Here is a 15,279-nt window from a genome sequence, read left to right on the forward strand (position 1 = left end):
TCTCAACTTCTCTGTCCTGTTTAAGTACCACTTCAGTGCCCTGACTGGGCACCATCGCTTGTCCTCAGCCACTGATGAAAGGGTTTTGATTTCCGGAAAGAAAATGTCCCCGGGCAAGAAAGTCAAGGCCCGGTTCTTGGCAATAAGGGACGGGTCTGGAACCGTCCTCGCCCCATGGCCCTCGAATCTGATGTGGTTCTGTTTGGTTGTTAGGGCTTGGAGGTAACTCCTTCACGCTGACGCTACCGCAATGACGAAGAGTGTTTTCTTTGTAAGAGCAGCCAGGGAAGCGTTCCCCGTTGATTCGTACAGCGGCCCTGCCAGGGCATGCAGCACTGCTGAGAGCCCCGCAGAGGGGGCTAACTGTCTGACTCGTGGACGGCGATTAGCCATGCCTTTGGTGAGCTGGTCAATGTCTGGGCTAATGCCCAGCGTGGAGCCGTCTGGAAAACCAGACGTCCCCGTCTGGGGCCTGCGTGTGGGACCTGCGGCCTGGGACCCGGGGTCCGGAGGGAGCCACTAGGATGAATTTACCCTTGGAGCTGCGAATCTTCCTCAGTATCTGGCTGATCATGCCAAAGGGGGGGGGGAAGAATTTAAACCTCTGGTCCGTCTCAAGGCAGGGACCTGGTGCTATGTGGAAGGCTGCAGGTGGGACCGCCTGTTACAAAAGATGGGCAGCCCATTGTTGCCCTTTGTCGTAAGCAGGTCTATCAGAGGTATGCCGAACATGTGGAAAAACCTACCGCATATTCCTTGCGAAGGGTTCACTCGTCGGGGTCGAGTTGTCCCCTGGGCAGAGCATCGGCCCTCACACTCTCCTTTCTGGCTATATGGGAGACCCATAGGGCCGTGCCAGATTCTGCAGCTGTGGTGAGGGTCTCCCATGCCAGACGGCACAGTCTCTCTGCCCTGGTGCCACCCTGTCTATTGATGTAGCTACTGTACAGTATGCCACCACCATCGTGTTGTCTGAGAGGATGGTGATCAAAGTGCCCTGTACTTGGGCTTGGGAGGGCTCCAGAGAGCCCCAACCCCACAGTCCTGAGAGCGAGGCGGAAGTACATGAAACCTGGTTATCTTTGCAAATAGGGTGTTGGGGCCGATCCTTTGCCCTGCTGACGCCACTGTGGTGCAGGAAAGTGGTTTCTCTGTATATGCTGCTAAAGAAGTCAAGGACAGTGGCCTGTATGATGACCTTGTTAGCGCCTGCAATACAGCAGCACTCGCAGTACTGCTTGCAGTACCACAGTACCGCTGATGACCCCTTTAGTTATCAACCAGTTGCAATCAGAAAACCTCTGAAGAAAAGTACTGCCTTGATGATGTAGACCTAAGCTGTACCCTGTAGGGAGGTTTCATGGAGGTTCTTTCCATGAAAAATAATATTAATAATAATATTGAGGGTTGAACTGCGCCGGCCTATCTATCGATAACGAAGCCAGAGGCGCTAGCAATATTACCCTTCTCAAAAATAACCTGTTAAACAGAGAGAAATCCCTCCTGGATGGAAAGACGCAATGGAGATAAAGTGCCTTGCCCAAGGAAACAACAGAATGATCTGGCCAGGACTAAAACCTGCAAGCCTTAGATCACCAGTACACTGCCTACACCGCTTGACCACAGTGCTCTCCAAAAATTGAGTACTGAATGGATAGTTTGCTTCATCAGAGTCTTAATCAATGCTACAGCTGCTATGTGGCTTTTACAACTACAGTATATGTATGTATTTGTGTATGTAATTTAGATCATCCTGCAAGTAGGAACTTGTGAAGAAGCCTCGTTGGCTTATCAAAGCCGCAAGCTGACCAAAGTCAGTCTCGTACATTCATAATTAATGTCCCTGACTATGAATTGTCAACAGCTCTGTAACTGGACAACATACATTAATCTTGGGGTGACTTGAACCGGGGACCTTTTGATTGGAAGGCACCGGGTTTAACCACTGAGCTAACTAAGCTACAGCCCTACTCACCAGGAACAAACTCCCAACAGGGGATGTGTAGGGTGGGTTTGTAGAAATTCCACCTCATAAATCCTGGCTGTTTAACGGAGTCCAGGGAGTTACTCAGCAAACACAAAGGCGTTACTAAAAGTTTAGTCTTTTGCTATGATAGCGTTATTAGAGGTGTAAGAAATATGTTACCGAAACCCTTTAGGGGCTATTATTTCAAAACAATTTCCGTTAAGACATTAATATAACATTAATATAACGGAATATCTCATAGACATCTTATGTCAACGTTTTATCAACCCCACATTTAACGTAATAAACACGTATTGAATGTTATGATAACGTACCCGTTACTTCTCAAATCTCTTCCTGTCGAGATGTGTCCATTTCGTAGTGCAGTAAAGGTTTCCAGCTTCCTATTGAAACCACCTAGCGCCTAGGCTAGTCAAGACTAGGCCATCAGGTGCTACGAAATGCAACTCTGCTTAAGATGTCGGAACATCGAACATTGCTCATGAAGCGCATGCTGTATGTTCGGAGCGTGTTAGCGCTTGTAACTTGCTGGGGTTGTATCCTACCCCTTTTTCAACTTACTAACGCGTTTGTCTTGGTAATTCACCAAAGAAATAGGAAGAAAGGCTTATTCCATAGGATCGCTCACGTAGTCGATAGCTCGTTGCGGTAGAAGTTGAGCTTACACGTGTCAAGCCAGGTGGCTGCTTGGCCCCCCTCCTCTCTTAACAAATGTGCCACGTTGTACCTTTTTTTTTTTTTTTTTTTTTTTTTTCTGGCAGTTTGCCAAGGATCTATGAGCGTTATGTTTCCTGGCACTTTGCCAAGTCTCGAGAAAGTTCTCTTCCTAGCAGTTTGCCAAGGTTTTAAAGTAAACGGAATACTGTACGTCATGAGAACCGATTTGAAACCCCTCAGTCTTACGCATTTTAACATGTTCTGGAAGTGGGTTCACCAGTGTTTTAAACGACAGTGTTTTTAAACACAAGTAAGATTTTAACCTAGGCAAATGGCGATGAATTATGATTAGAGAGGAGTATAATTAGCGAGGAGAATATGACCCCTGAGTGTCTGCAGGTACTCGATAAATAAACACACATTTGGGATGTGTAGTGGTAGCGGTGTTTTCCCGCAAATGATTCGAACCTGTCGTCGCCGCTCAAGCTGCTAGTTCCGGGGGGGGGGGGGGGGACACTCCCCCTATTCTGGGAAGCGGGAGTAACCGTCCTCTGTAACCCCGAAATCTAGGGGTCGACCTCGTCGTCTAGGCCGGACAGGTTGCCCGACGCTCTGCAAACCAGGTCGTCCTTCTGGGGGCCCGGCATTGGTAATCTCATCGGTTCCCGGCCTCAGGACCGGCCGCGGCTCCGGTTAGGGGGTCTGCGGGCCGGGCTTCTGCACCTGCTACCCCGTTCTGGGGGCCTAGCAGTTGTTAATCGCGTTGTAAATGTTGTTGTAGTTGTAAATGTTATTGTAAATGTCGCAGTTGTAAATGTTGTTACTCTCGTAGGCTCCCGACTTCGGGACCAGTTTTGGATCCCGTTTGGAGATCTGCGGACCGGGCTTCTGCCCCTGCGCCCCCGTTCTCGTCGGGCCCGGGCCCTCCGGAGCCAATCTCTGAGGACCCAGCAGTCGATTGTATAGCTCTGGTTCCCGGCTCCGGGGGCGGTCTCGGATCTGGAGTGAAACCTCGGTTCTGCCTTCCCTTCGAGTCTCGCCGGACCCGGGGTCTCGCCGGACCCGGGGCCTCGCCGGACCCAGGCTCCCGGGGCCCGTCTCTGTGTGCGTACCACGCCGGGTACCACCACGCCGGTACTCCTCGACCCGGACATTCTGTCCTTTCCGGTGGGATTTTTTTTTTTTTTTTTTTTTTTTTTTTTTTTAATATATTTTTCTCGCCGGACCCGGGCTCCCGGAGCCTGCTATGGGACCGGCTCCGTCTCAGCGACCCCTCGGTCGTACTCTCTCTCTCGGACCCGAGCTCTCCGTGGCCTGTAGCCCGCGCTCCATGGGTCTCCTTTGCTGCGACCCGGACTGAGACGTTGCCTCTAGCCCGGCCGAGCCGTGCCTCTTCTCAAGAGGTCTTTTCTTGGCGGGAGCCTTGCTCCTGCCCTTCCCTCTGGCCGTAATCAACCGGACATCGCCGGGACCGTTAGGGGTACTCTTTGCTGCGACCCGGACTGAGACGTTGCCTCTAGCCCGGCCGAGCCGTGCCTCTTCTCAAGAGGTCTTTTCTTGGCAGGAGCCTTGCTCCTGCCCTTCCCTCTGGCCGTAATCAACCGGACGTCGCCGGGACCGTTAGGGGTACTCTTTCTCTCTCTCTCCACCTCTCCTTCGGCCCTCTCCTGGCCACTTTCCTCCACCTCTCTCACCACTTCTCCCTCCTCCTCTCTCTCTCTCTCTCTCTTGTCTCTCCTATATCTTTTTCTGGGGCACCGATGGCCTAAGGAATCAAGTCCAGCCTGCCCTAAAGCTTGCTTCTTAGACTCGTAAGCCACTGGTCTATCTAGTGCCACTGGGCTGGCGAAAAATTTATGCAGACCAGGCGTGGGTCCCGTCTGGTGTAGGTTCTACACTTAGGACACAAATCGTGTTCGACCCAGGTTCTGCCTGGCCGAAACATCGAGTAGTTAAAAAGCTTTAGCTGGTTACGAGACAAACTAAAACGCTCGAATTAAGGAAAGACTAACTCTTAAGCTTACGAAAAAAAGGAGACTAACAAGAGAACGGGAGATAACGGGAGGTACATAACGGTGAGTAGAGGTACGTAGCGTAACCTAGCAACGGCAAGATACGAAAAACGCTACGAAGTGGCCTAACAAAATCAACACAAGCTGAAAAAGAACATGAGAGAGCGAAATATAGAAGAAGAAATCGTGAATAGAAATACAATTTAGACATGCTATGAACATGATAATACAACGACACGCCTATAGCGTGGGGAAGGGAAAATGGCGGGAAACCTAGGCAGTTCGCGGAACTGCTACCCCCGCAAAAAACCTAAGGGCGGAACGCACTAGGAATAAAAACAGTCCCCAAAACCCTCCCTTTCAACAAAAAAGGATACTTATCGGGCTGGAAAGGACTGCAATACTCCTAAGAATCCGAGGAAAGAAACTTCCAAAGATCGCTAAAGAAAACCAAGACGAAATCCAAGGGAATTATATCCACAAGAAATTCACGTGAAGACACTTTTAATGGTAGAATGAGTAGTGAGGAGTGACCGAGGGGGGGGTTCGGTCATAGAGGGCGCACAGTGTTATTATTTTACCAGGACTTTATAGGCACGGTAGAATGAGGTGCTAAGGTTGTGAGGAGACAGGTAAGCGAGGAGCGAAGTAAATATAAAATATATAACATATATAAAATACTATGAATTCTGTGTACTACAAAACCTGCCAAGCATCTTTGCAATTGTATCGCAATTTGCCCCTCTCGCATAGCTCTTTTACCATGCGATGCGTGATGAATTATTCTGTGCAGAGCCTGCACTCTTTTTACTCCCTTTAAATGCCGTCAGCCTGCGACCATCATATCATATCCACTTTGTGCGTTTTAAACCAAAGTATACAGTTTACATTTTCATACTTTAAGAAATTAGTCAAAGTTTGTTTTGCTAATAAAAACAAAACAAGTGATGACTAAAAAGCAGAGCCAGAGGGTGGGATACAAACAGTTATCAGTTGGAGGCCACAGCTAACAAAGAGGTAGACTCGATGGCTAAAAAAACTGACAATTGATTTAGAAACACTAGTGAAGTGTTTTGTGCTTCAAATTATTTTATATCAAGATTCAGCTGGACAAATATGAATCGGATTTCTCTTACTTTCAATGCTTCCGCCCTGTCGGTACGCTGGTCAATGAACTTGTGGCCCAATTGTTCAGTTTTTCATGCTGGTAGCATTAAATTACCGTTATAAAGCTTACTCTTGAATATCTCAAGTTTCAAGTTTAGTTTTGACATTGCATGGGTACGTACTATTACATATCAAATAAAAAAAAAAAATTAAAAAGAATTTTTATTTTAACGTGACTGATATGTCAGGTGGAAGAAGAGTAAACCAGATATGTACGATTCTGGTCTGGCCTCCTCATAAATACAAATCTACATGTAGGTAGGTATACACACATATTAAAGGGTAACGTATTTATATATATATCAACCCGTCGGACCATAGTAATTTCATCAGTCCAAAACGATTTCATCTGTTGGCCATACAACTGCAAAGTGACCAGTTTCCATGGTAATATGCTGAGTTTGAACAGAATTAACAGCTGCATTAAAACTGATTGGAAACTCCAAAGTCTGTAAGAGACATCTGGCAGAAGCACTTGTGGGGAGCTGGGGCAGTTTTCAAGCAATTACAAATTGACAATTACATGAAATGGTGTCAATTATTTTATTATTAACTTTTTTCCTTAGATTTTTATTTTTTCTCCTAGAGTAGAATTCTGTGCTACTGGCCCATACTTTTGTAGTGATAAGATTGAAGGTCACCCTTTGGGGCTGGAAGAGGACAGGGGTGGGGGGACAACCAAGAAGAGCATCACAAAGGTAGATGGAGGTACAATGGTAACAATGAGGGAACTAATGTAAATTAGGAGTGCAGTTGACCATGAAAAAATTGTTTGCAGACTATAAAAGCAAACTGGCAAAAACCCTTGCACTTGCAGAGGATATCAAGGGTCGTTAGCTAGGTTTTACTGCCATCACCATCTCCAGAATAGCTCAGAGCAAGCGTTACTACTCACGGTCTTGCAAGGTCCACACAAATTTACTGCTGCCAAAGAGACCGCTGCAGTTTGGAATATGAACACGGATCTCCACCTGATATTTAGTATAAGGCTCCAAGTTGCCAATTTCAAGATGATGTGGGGGCCTGTCTCCACCCCTGTCAGAAGAGACACAAAAGATGCAAATATGTTAATAACCAGAATGCAAGATGCATTGAGGTTTCGATTACTTCAATGCACTAGACTTCTGCTTGTTAGTATAACCAGAACTAGCTGCTACAATAACACTATGGCATGATAACACAGGTCAGTCTACTGCACGTGGCTATACACACCTCCATCAAAAACAATAGGGGTCTTGTACTCAATATTATGAATCCACACACAAGTATTAGAGGTATCCACGATTTCCATCGTTACATATCATGTAAAAGGTTTTTCAGAGTTTGACCTCTGGTGACCTACAGGAGATTTGACCTCACAAGCAATAGGATCCTTGTGTATGAAAAAAAATGTATGAAAAGTATCCATGACTTCGACCATGAGAAATCATGTTGTAAAGATTTTCAGGCCTCGACAAATATTTTTGAAAGTACTCGCTATTTGGCGACCGAGACTGAATATCTACTCGCCAAATTCCACTCGCCACTAGGCCTAAGATTGTTGGTCAAGTCTCCAAAGTACATATCTGCAGCATCAAATAAACTACTCATATATGAACAAAGATTAATGTGTGACAAAGTCTGATTCTAGCAGGATCTCATCCAACTGCAAGATGGAGATATGTCTAAACCAGAAAGCCAGTTGGCGTTGTGATTCCTTGCCATATAATTTGCTCAAACTTCCACAAAAACATCTGACTAATGTAGAACAAGTGAGTTAAATTAAGTGAGAACAAGAAAAGAGAGAGATTTTCAGCTCTCCAATTTCACTGGTAAGGATTTTACAGTATAGAATTTTATTCCAAAATGTTTCAATATCCAGAAAGAACAGTCTTCCTATGTGAAATAAAGACAACGATGTTCGAGCAAATAGACATTTCCATTAACCAATTTTGAACTAGCAAATCAGCTCTGCCACCAACCATCCTTTTAAAAATTATTATTAATGAATGAGAGTTACATGACTACCAAAGTCATCTAGTATAAATCACAGTAAATAAGACCACTTTGGAGACCATTTAAGATAACCTGTTGATCTCTTGTACCAATTTCGCCCCTTCACAGAGAAGAACAGAGTTCTTCTACTCAATAAGAGGGATCCAGCAGGAAGTTAATCCACCATGAACTTTATACAGTGTTTCCAAGCAAGTCACGTATACAAACACACACACGCATGCCCACACCATCACCATCGCATAGATTGCTTTTGCCCCCCACCCCCACCCCCCCAAGTACTCAGAAAGCATAAGATAGAGGTTCAGAAAGAGAAGATTAATTGCTTCAACTTAACATATTACACAAACAGGACAGGAGACACAGGGCGGGAGTCAACGCTCCCATGGTCTGAATGAGGAGGGCGGAGTGACATTCCAATTCCATAGATTGAGTGCTTTCTTTTCAACTTTCACACGTGAAAATGTTTCCAGTAGCAGTACCCTACCTTATTTTGTAAGGGATCTCGGCCATGGTGACGTTGGTCATGGCTGTAGAGTAGCGGATGGTGTAGCCCTGAATCAGGGAATCCGTCAACGACTGCTGCCAAGTCACAAACATGGTTCTGGGTGATGTCGATGTCAGATTGAATTGAGGTGGGAATCCATTGGAACACACAGCTAAGAAACACAGAATGGGAGAGAAAACAATATGAGCATAAGACTCAAGAGAGATTACAAAAGGTTTCTAAACAATTTTCTTTTTTTGACATTTTGTATCAACTGCTTCTTTCAGTTTATTTCCTTTCTTTATCATTATTATTTTGTTTTGGAGGGGGGGGGGGGGGGGAGTGTTGGTTTTCTTTCCACAATAAGTATATATTGTCAGTGTGACAGAGAGTTCATACTGAGATTGGAATCAAGCCAGCGATAATTATTATACTAGTTTCTATCTACATAAGTGGTTTAAGATGATAAGTTTTCAACCAGCTTTTTTCTCTATTATCTTTTGATTTGGCAGACTGGAAGAGGTTTTTCTCACTAAAACCTCCTTTTAATTATATTTTGCTGGTGTGAAACCCATCATGCATGATCATGCATGATCATGCATGTCTGATTACAACCGTTTATCATGTTGCTAATTGCATGAAGTTGGCTGTAATATTTGGTACTACCAGCATGCCAGCGAAGCAAACCAAATTAAATACAATGTTTTCCTGTGTGGTGTTAGACGGTTGATAAGATTTCAGCAAAGCACACATCTGATATTTCATTATCAGAAAGATGAAAATCAGACAACAGAGTACAACTGACTCTGAAATGAGTACAAACCACGACGGCAAACATCGTCTTCACGAGCCGTGTAGAGAGTGTGACGTAATATCCAGCATTAGGGAAATTATATAGGTTATATCAAACTGACAGAACAGCTAGTTATATGTGTACCTAGACTAAATCATCAAATTTGATAAACTACCACAGCCTTGATATTGGAACAGAGCCCATGGAGGATATCAAAGCTATTTTTCGGCCATCAATTATTATTAACTAGGCTGAAGTATTACCACAAACAAGATGGTACGTCTTCATACTAAGGAACGCTCCTAGGGTGTTTCAGTATATGGATGTTAAGCCTGCCGCACACTGCCTGACTGATCAACAACCTGTCTCCACACAGTAATGTGGAAAATCCTCGATAATCAGGATTAGGAGCGTGCATTCGCTTATGAATATGACTGATCAAGATATTGCCAGTTTTAAGTCACATATGCTTCTAGCCCCGAAAAAAGAACATGTAGTGTTTACCTGACTGGTCGTCGGCAGTGTAGGGCAGTTCTAATATACACGCTGTACAATTTTAACGAACGCAACCGATCACGTGGAAGTAATATTGTTTGTGAACCAAACGAGGATCGAGCATTAACTGAAAGCAGTGGTGTTTGTATACGATCATTATCGGTTGTTCGGTGTACAGGGATCGAATGTCAGAGCAAAAGACCAATCTGGGTCTTCACCCCTATTAAAACCTCGGTAAGGACGATAGAGTTGAGGTAGGGTCGCGTTCAGTCCAATGCAGTTTGCAACGGGTCTTTGCATTGCATTTGTCTTGCCTTTTTGTTTTCTCCACACGCTTTTCTTTCCTCTCCAGTATCATTCATATGGAAACGTTGAATATTTCAAAACAAACTTCACTAGGCAAGATCAAAGAAGATCTATATTTATACTCACGTTGAGCGAAGGTAGCAACTGTTCCGCTAGCTATGTGACCTTCTTCTTCATCACTGTAGGCTTGCACGTGAACCTCATATGTCGTTGCGGGCTCTGTGTAGAGTGAACGATTATATAGTAGTCGGTTGTTAACCCAATTGTAAACTCTCCTCCTCCCTTCAAGTTACCAAACTTGTCATATTCTTCTGCTCATGCTAATAAATCATTACACATGATATAGCTCAACTGCTCCCACTAACTCAAAGTGCTGTTTCAACCTACTGTCTTGAGTAGGTGTACTGTAACTTTCTAAAGACGAAATCCTTTGTGGACAACCTTTACGGCAATGAAAGTGATGGGGGGACAAAGTGTTTTTGGGGGGGGGGGTTGTGGGAGAAAATGGGGAGGCTGGTTTAGGAATAGCCATGAAATACCCACATATGATGGCAGGAGGGGGGGGGGGGGTTCTGATGTACAGCAGTGCAACTGGCAGGAATACATGGCTCCTATGAGATGAGAGTATATGACATGCACTTACAAATACAGTTTACAAAAGTTTAAATGCCTCCTCAGCGGGTACTTACTCAGTCCTCCCACAGAGAAAATGAGATTGTCGGCTGGTATTAGCAGATCTTTCACTGTCACCCCCTCGTCATCAAAGAGAGCCACTTTGAAGCCTACTATGTCCTCGTATTCGTCGATGAGGTTGATCCTGATCTCGACGGCAGTATAGTTGAGAGCACTGACATCGACCATGGGTGCAGGGAGTGCTGTTGAAAGGGACACTAAGATTGACCATTTGACTGGCTAAGACAGGATTCATACGTGAGCTAAGGATTGTACTCACTCATGCTCTACCATCTGGACTGTCCAGCACGTAGTCTGCGGTCATCTCTATATAAATACGTCCTTGGAAAGTGACTAAGGAGGGGTGGGGGTTGGGTCAGGTGGGGTTGGGGTGGGGGAATCACACTTCAATGTCAATCGATACAAAAACCGAAGGCAATGAATGAATTAGAGAGGAGTTTGTCTTTTTGTGTAAAATTTACAGATCAATCAACAACAGTCAACTTTCTGTTGTAGACTCACTTCCACAAGCTAGTAAAAACTGATTATAAGGTACTGACTGCACTGGTTTGGGTGCACATTTAACAAGCAGCTCACTGTGTTTTACAAAGTATCATGTTTTTGGAAATATGTGGAGACTTGGGCAAAGACGAAGTAACTAGAGTGTAGTAGCTTCTCAAAGCAGATACCTTTGATGAACCAAAATAATCAGTTGACTTCCTGATAGATGGGTAATGATTACTTAACTTATATGTAAGACTTAACGCCAAAGTCGTTTAATACTGTAAAACAAACGATGAGGTTTATTAGAAGCTGATCTAATCCTTTCTGAGACTTACTTTAAATCATTTTCTCTGAATAATATACTCATTACTTGGGTGAAAATCAATGTGGATATGATTTAAGTGCACCAGTTACACATTATTTTTTATAATGAATTAATAATAAATATTTCGATAATGTTCTGTAATAAATATTAATTTTGGTAAAGAAAGAAAAAACTTTCGCTCTTGTTTTGTTTCCTCATGGCTACGCTGGAGGGTTGAGATTTTTCCGAAAAAACCCTCCTTTTTATTTCCTAATCAACACTATTCTAATGATCACATCTTTGCAGTGTTAAATCCTTTCAGTTCTTTCAGGTCTTCAATTTGTTAACAGGTTGACTGGTTGATTAAAATGTTAGAAATAATTCAAACCATGATGAAAAGAGAAGGAATATGGCAACTTACAGGCATCACTGGTGGAGTCCAGAGTTCTCACGCCAACCCAACTGGAAAATACTCCAGTGCCAGCACTAGTAGCTGCAGCCATACGGATCTTGTATTCAGTGTTAGGTTTCAAACCGTTGATGACGCACTGCTTCTCCTCTCCGCTCACAGTTATATCGTTTCTCTGAAACAAGAGCAAAAAGTCTTGAATAAAACCACTACTACACAGTTTGGCTATTGTCCAGTACTGAGTTGTAGATCATAATAGCAATGAAGGTGAAAATTGGAGACACAGAGCAGTTTGAATAGCAAGGAGTTGTAGAGCAGGAACTATCATCAGGTGGCTCACAGCTCAACTTTGGACAAGGTCTTTGGATACTGTCTTGCGCGTACGGAGTTATGCGGACCCATAAGGCCTTATGCTTGAGACACCGTTTTGACCTATCATATTGCACACAGCTCAATCCAGGTATGGTGAGATGTTTATTCTGTCCAACCCTTTGCTCGAATTAATATTTCATTCCAGAACGTCCTATGCAGAGCAATTAATGGTATTATTTGTGTTGTTTTTGGTCCAAAAATATCAGAAGAAATATATCTTATTATTGGAAGTTACCTTCAATCAAATTTTTAACTTTCAGGGGAATTTCAGATATCTGCTCTATGCCGATATAGTTCCTCTCCTGAGGACAGATAGTCTCAACCTTTTCCTTTTTCTTACCGATGAACGAAAATGTGTTGGTACCACCCACCTCTAAGTCATAGATTCTGTTGAGACTGCCAGCCCAATTGTCATGATTACATCAGACACTTCTTTAATGAATCAATGGCATGGTAGAGAGGTTACTACAAGCCCCACTGAGGCAGAATTCAATATTAAATGTATAAAATCTACCAAAAGGCACAAAAGTTACGAGAGCATAAAGTTTTCAAAAAACCACAAGTGAAAAAAGTGGTATGACTGCTAGTATGCTCCTGGTAACAACCAACATAAATCAGCCGTATTATACTAAAACACAAAAAACCTCACTTTCAACCCCCTCCACTCTCCCTCTCCCCTGACACTATCCAATCTGCCCCCCCCCCCACACCCTCCCACATCCCTTTAATCTCTGTGTGATAGAATCTCCCATTTCCAAACATAATTTATAAATTAACAACTTTCTGCCAATTGAGTTTCCATATTGACCGTAAAATCCCATTAATTTGCATGACCCCGACACTGAATCAAAACTCACACTAGCTGCTCATGGGGAAACAGTTAAGTACATAGTCAAATCCTATAAATCCACAATGTCAACATGACAAAGACCCCCAACAGCCATGTCACTTTATTTTTTACCCTATCGATAAAAACTAGAAGAAAAATACGAGAGAGACTGAATTACATCTGCTTCACACCACTGAATAAATGACACATTTTGTGATATTTTTGGCTTATCCTTTTCCTTTGCCACTTCCCCTTGTTTATCACCAAAAAGGTAAAGGCCAAAAAGGAATGTCAACTATTCTGAAACCTATATATATCTCAAAGTTGTTGGATTAATTCATTTCGCTGGCCTCTTTTAACACTACGCTTTTCACCCATCTCCCAGCTCCCAGAGGATATCTTTTGACAAGACTTTCTCACCCTGCAGTCAAATGTTAGTGATTAAAGTCCCTGACACTGTACATGTTATCCAATTATCTCCTTTCCAGGTTTATACAAACACACTGAGACACAGAACAGGTAATTTCAGACGCCACTCACTGCCATTCTCTCTCTCTCTCTCCACATTAAGAACTTAAAACATACGCACTGTCCACAACTCCACCTACTACCAAGACCACTGAATATTTAATGACCTTGACTTCAAGTTTAGCATCAGAAAGCACATCGCTGTCTGATTGATGCTGAAAGACCACCAATTCGGACGCCTCCGGTAAAACAATAATCGGACTATTTTGACAAACACGGATATGATCTCTGGAGCAGAGGGGATGGATACATAATTTTCAGTTTCAATCATCCTGTCACCTTTTATTATCATATTAACACAAGTGATTGTTGTTTGATACCTGGTTTTCCTTTCTTCATCATTTTTTTTCTTTCTCTAACAGTGACTTACAAATCTATGTCTCCATATCATATGACAGTTCAATTTAATCCATATCGGTGCTCACTCGTGTATTTTCTTTAATGTTCTTGTTACCTTTCTTGTCCTCGAATCTAATACGTTCCCTCCAACTCTGATTGCTCACCCCCATTAATTCCTTGAAATTCTATTAGTATGATTACATGTTTTTGTCATATCACTATGTCGTTCATCTGTACTGCAAAAACAAACCGATCTAGGCATGTTGAAATCTCTGCGACATCAAGTTGAAACCAGATTCGCAAAAAAGGAGCGATAAAATAAAGCAAGCCGGCTGGCTTTGTAATTGTACGTTCAGGAAAGGATTTTTTATTTTTATCCCCCACCGTTGGCCATACTCATGGAAAACGATAAAGCATCATATAAATAGAGTAACTTTATTATAGTGGTACCACTTTGTATAGCAGAAAGTTCAATTTTCTGACATGCTTTATTTAAATCTGTCACAAAACCAATCATATTAGAGTGATTGACTGTAAATTACCAAGGGAACAAAACATAAGTTGTACCAAATTTAAGAATGACACTTTATCAAATGAGTTGGCCCATATGTGAACATTTGAACTTTAACAGCACTAGGAAGTTATCGGAACTGTCAAATTTTGTAATGTAAACATAAAATATAAATGAATCCAGTTTCCAATGTCAGTTAAAAAGTTTGTCAGAGGATTGAATTGAGATGACGCACAATTACTTGTACGTACATGTTAAGACAGACCGAGGGCTGTGCGCCATTACATAATTTCAATCTGGATGTTAAACGCAGCATAACATCTACCATTACCAGATAACAGCAATGCTTCACATGCTCCAAATGAAACATTGATAGCCTGCTGATGTGTCCCCGTTAAACTATTCGATTTGTTGGAAGTTTGAAGAGAACGTCCTTGACACCTACTGCATGTGGGTTGCCATTATTTACACACACGCTTAATACTTTTTAGCAAAAAACTGGCACGATTCCAAATAAAACATACAACCCACAGATATGGATCTTTTAGGAATTACTGTTAAAGCTGCCTTACACCGAAAATGTGCTACAGATCCCTTCCGCATACATCTTAACTTACTGGGCAAAGTTTTCCATTCAATAATTCTGCTGATTACATGCTTTTGCCAAGAATTTTTTTTTTCTAATTTGTAAATGACATTGGCAAACACTTGAGAACTAGAACTACATTTGCCTGCAAATACGCAGTATTGTAGTGTGCATGGAGTGCTTGCAGTAATAGGATGAACCTTCGGTCGTTCAAGGTGTTATTCTTTGAGAGGACAACGCACCAGGGAGTATAGTCACCTACAAAGTGAGGATGCTTGTAAGCGCCGTGACAGGCTCAGAATACGTTGGCTACGCAACTGCAAATGCAC

The 15,279-nt window shown here is 43.0% G+C and overlaps 2 protein-coding genes across 2 annotated transcripts in view; one reads left to right on the top strand and one right to left on the bottom strand.

The window, feature by feature from the left end:
* LOC139966273 (uncharacterized) overlaps window positions 1-15,279 on the top strand; it is a 262,794-nt gene that overhangs the window by 134,063 nt on the left and 113,452 nt on the right. The window lies entirely within an intron of this gene.
* LOC139966269 (protogenin A-like) overlaps window positions 1-15,279 on the bottom strand; it is a 79,896-nt gene that overhangs the window by 11,699 nt on the left and 52,918 nt on the right. Inside the window, exons 10-14 of the mRNA XM_071969120.1 lie at window positions 11,798-11,960; window positions 10,586-10,771; window positions 10,023-10,115; window positions 8,303-8,474; window positions 6,719-6,858 (exon numbers count right to left, since the gene is read on the bottom strand). Coding sequence (XP_071825221.1) covers window positions 6,719-6,858; window positions 8,303-8,474; window positions 10,023-10,115; window positions 10,586-10,771; window positions 11,798-11,960 — 754 coding nt within the window. The remainder of the gene's footprint in view (window positions 1-6,718; window positions 6,859-8,302; window positions 8,475-10,022; window positions 10,116-10,585; window positions 10,772-11,797; window positions 11,961-15,279) is intronic.

Source organism: Apostichopus japonicus, chromosome 4, assembly GCF_037975245.1.
Source record: "Apostichopus japonicus isolate 1M-3 chromosome 4, ASM3797524v1, whole genome shotgun sequence".
In the NCBI taxonomy this organism is placed as follows: domain Eukaryota; kingdom Metazoa; phylum Echinodermata; class Holothuroidea; order Aspidochirotida; family Stichopodidae; genus Apostichopus; species Apostichopus japonicus.